The 3,511-nt window shown below is 50.6% G+C and overlaps 1 protein-coding gene across 1 annotated transcript in view; it reads left to right on the forward strand.

Annotated features, from left to right (window-relative positions):
* Positions 1 to 348: 348 nt before the first annotated feature.
* SDR39U1 (short chain dehydrogenase/reductase family 39U, member 1) overlaps positions 349 to 3,511 on the forward strand; it is a gene marked incomplete at its 5' end in the record, with an annotated part of 4,409 nt that continues 1,246 nt past the window's right edge. The window contains 3 exons of the mRNA XM_010151802.1: positions 349 to 558; positions 876 to 958; positions 1,590 to 1,711. Of these exons, the coding sequence (XP_010150104.1) occupies positions 349 to 558; positions 876 to 958; positions 1,590 to 1,711 (415 nt within the window). The remainder of the gene's footprint in view (positions 559 to 875; positions 959 to 1,589; positions 1,712 to 3,511) is intronic.

The raw sequence follows: 3,511 nt of genomic DNA on the forward strand, positions 1-3,511 counted from the left end.
TGCCCCCCCCTGCTGGGAGTGAGGTGCGTACAGGAGGCCACCCGACAGGGGGGGGCTACGCCTGAGTGAGGGGCCCAGGGCGCCGTGTAGCGATGGGTACAGTAGGTGCTTGCTGGAGCTCTGTGAAAGGGACATCGTTTTAGAAGGCTGGGAGGGGAGAGGGGGGTGCTGGGCCGGCCGCAGGGCTGTATTGAGGGTGCTGCAGACAGGTTGGAGCCAGCCCCTTTCCCACGTGGGGCTAGCTGGTAGGGTAGGATATGGTGCGTGGCCCCCAGACACAGGTAGTGGAGCCGCTCAGGTCTGGGATCTTGGGAGGGGGAACCTGGGGGCAGGGGTTTCTGGACTCAGATTAATGTATCCCGGGAAGCTGGCCATGGTAGTGGGGATGCCTGTGCAGGCCTTGGGATACCTGTCAGAGTATCAGATCTGTATTGTCCTGTCTTTCTCCTAGGTGGTGGGACTGGCTTTGTGGGCAGAGCCCTGACCCGGTTGCTGCAGAGCCGTGGGCATGAAGTTACCCATATCTCTCGACAGGGAGGCAAGGATCGAATCAGCTGGGTATGAGAGCAATCACAGGAAGGAAAACATGCCAGGGCCAAGGAACAAGCCTGCTTGCCTTGGCCTGCCACGGCATGGAGGAAATCTTCCTTCTCTGGATATACTCTTGGGGCCCTGGGTGCTCCATGGGTCATAGTTATTTGCATGGGTACTGCTGTAGCTCCAGGAAGCAGAACCTTCTCCATTGATGCTTGTGCTCCAAGCAGTGTTGGGAACTGGGAGTAGTTCTTACGACCCCACCCTGCTTGGCTGTTTGTTAGGAAGGCTTGAGCAGAGAGGGAAGCTGGGGCTGTGATGTCTTTGTTATCCCTGCCTAGGAAGAGTTGTCCCGCTCTGGACTGCCCCTGTGTGATGCCGTGGTGAACTTGGCTGGTGAAAATGTCCTCAACCCTTTCCGCAGGTAACTTTCTCCCATAGTGCTTTTGGGACAAGGTGAAGGCAAGACGGCCCAGTGTTGTCAGAGAATATGGATGGGATCTAGGGAGCAAACAGGGTATCCAGAAAGCACTTGGGTTACCTAAATATTGGCATCTGGGTTCTCAAGTATCCAGTACATTTCTGTGGGCCTGTTAAGTTCTGGAAGACCTTTGGAAGGTGGGTTCTCTTCTGGATTGACAGTTGGAGGCCAAGGAAAGTATTCCACATTTCCAAAATGATACTGAATGCCTACCTTTAGATAATGCAACTTCAGAACCGAAGTTTGACTTCAGTAAGAGTGTTTTTGAAAATGCCTCTGCTGGGTGCTTAGGAAGAATTCACCATGCCCAGCTTTGGTGTTCACCTCCTCTTCTACCTTTGTCCTAAGGCAGTCCAAAACTCACAGCCTTTTGTGGGAATTGGAGAACCACCATGTCCCAAAGTCCCCATGCATTTAGATAGTAAGATCCCATGTCCTCACCCTACTCTGGGGTGATGGAGAATGCACGTGACCTCTCCTGTGCTTGTGGGTGGATGTCTGCTGGAGGCCCCCTTGGTGCTGTTGTTTCTTGGGATGTCTGTGAGAGTATAATCAGTGTCTCTGCCTTTCCCAGATGGGGTGATGCCTTCTGCAGGGAAGTCATCAGCAGCCGCGTTGAGACCACCAAGACCTTGGCCAAAGCCATTGTGAATGCTGAACAGCCACCCTGTGCTTGGGTCCTAGTCACCGGCGTAGGTATTGGTTGAGCCTGGCCAAGGCAGGAGTCATGCTAACCTGGAGAGGTATATCCAGATAGAAATACACTTCTGGTGGGACACGTCTTACCTTGAAATGCCAGCTTTATTGCTATCAGTGTCACTGCATTTACGCAAGCCTTGATCAGTTTTTTGGTACTGCTGGAGAGGAATTTGGGTCCCTATGCTTTCTCTTGGTGTTATTAGGACAGGACGTTTTATCTGGTTTCCTGTGAAAACCTTTAGGCATCCTGTAAAACCAGTTTGTCTAAACAGGGCCTCAGCCGAATCCCCCTGCATATCTCCAACTGGGTATTTGTGCTTGCTGCAGATTTCAAAGCTGCCACAGTATCACAGTTTAACTCAGGCTAGAAAAATATGACGAAGCTGCGCTCAGACTCCTCCTCCTCTTCTCCAGTGGAGCAGGAGAATTGGAGGAAAAAGACAAGGAAGCTTGTAAAATTGAGATAAGAACTATTTACTAATTGAGTCTAAATTAATATATACAAATACTACTACTAATAAAAAAATAATAGAAAATAAGACATATTATAAAATATGATGCAATTATGATACGGTTGCTCAGCACCCACTGACCAATGCACAACCAGGTGCTGAGTAGTGAGAGTCACACCCACAATGGCTGAGAGCCACAACCATTGTGATTGCAGCCTGACAGCCGCAACCCAAAAGCTGTCGCAGAAGGTTCCAAGCGAACCCTAACAGCAATAGCACAACTGGGAAAACTAAACAAACCCACCAGCTCCCTCCCGAATGAGCCAGCACAGGAATTACCAAAGCAGTTAACACAGGAGTCAGGGAGAGTGTTAGCAAGTACACGGGAGTAAATGAACAAGAGAGTAAGGCAGGGAGTAATGGCTCCCAGACCCCTTCCTCACCTCTGCCCGAGCATGATGTACTATGGAATGAAATACTCCCCTGGTCAGTTTGGGTCAGGTGCCTGAACTGTGTGTCCCCTACACTGCCTGTAGTGAGACAGCGAGAGCTGGGAACGCAGCTGCAGTGTCAGAAGCGGAGAAAGACCTTGAATTCAGTGCAGGCATTGCCCAGCACCAGCTAAGAACTTATCAGTGCTGCTCTCTGCATCCAGGAACACAGCTTCCTAGGAGCCCCGGTAAAGAGAGTTAACTCTTTCCTGACTGAACCCAGCACACACAGTTTAACATGTCTGATGCCCAATTTTAGAGCAAGGGCCTTTCTATGCAGCCAGTTCACTGTGTTGCTTGCTGATGTATTTGGTTCTTGGGACTCCAGCTCAACCTGAGTATTAGTGCATCCTGCTTAACTTGCAGAGGTAGTTCAAAAACTTGTCAGCATTGCCATCAGAGAGACCGTCCCATCAGAGACACCCTGTGCTGTTCGTATTAGGATGTCCCTGATGGGGGGATTGATTTCTGGGCTCCTGGATGCAGGAAAGATGGTCTGTTTTCACAGAATCATAGAATGATTTGGGTTAGAAGGGACCTTAAAAATGATGTAGTTCCAACCCCCCTGCCATGGGCAGGGACACCTTGCACTAGACCAGGTTGCTCAAAGCCTCATCCAGCCTGGCGTTGAAGACATCCAGGGATGGGGCATCCACAGCTTCTCTGGGCAACCTGTTGCAGTGCTTCACCACCCTCTCTGTGACGAATTTCTTCCTGATACTTAATTTAAACCTCTCCGCTTTCAATATAAACCCGTTACCTCTGGTCCTGTCACTCCCTGCCCTTGTAAGAAGTCCCCTCCCAGCTTCCTTGTAGGCCCCCTTCATATACTGGAAGGTGCCCTAAGGACTCCC

The sequence above is a fragment of the Eurypyga helias genome, unplaced genomic scaffold, assembly GCF_000690775.1.
Source record: "Eurypyga helias isolate BGI_N326 unplaced genomic scaffold, ASM69077v1 scaffold4890, whole genome shotgun sequence".
In the NCBI taxonomy this organism is placed as follows: Eukaryota; Metazoa; Chordata; class Aves; order Eurypygiformes; family Eurypygidae; genus Eurypyga; species Eurypyga helias.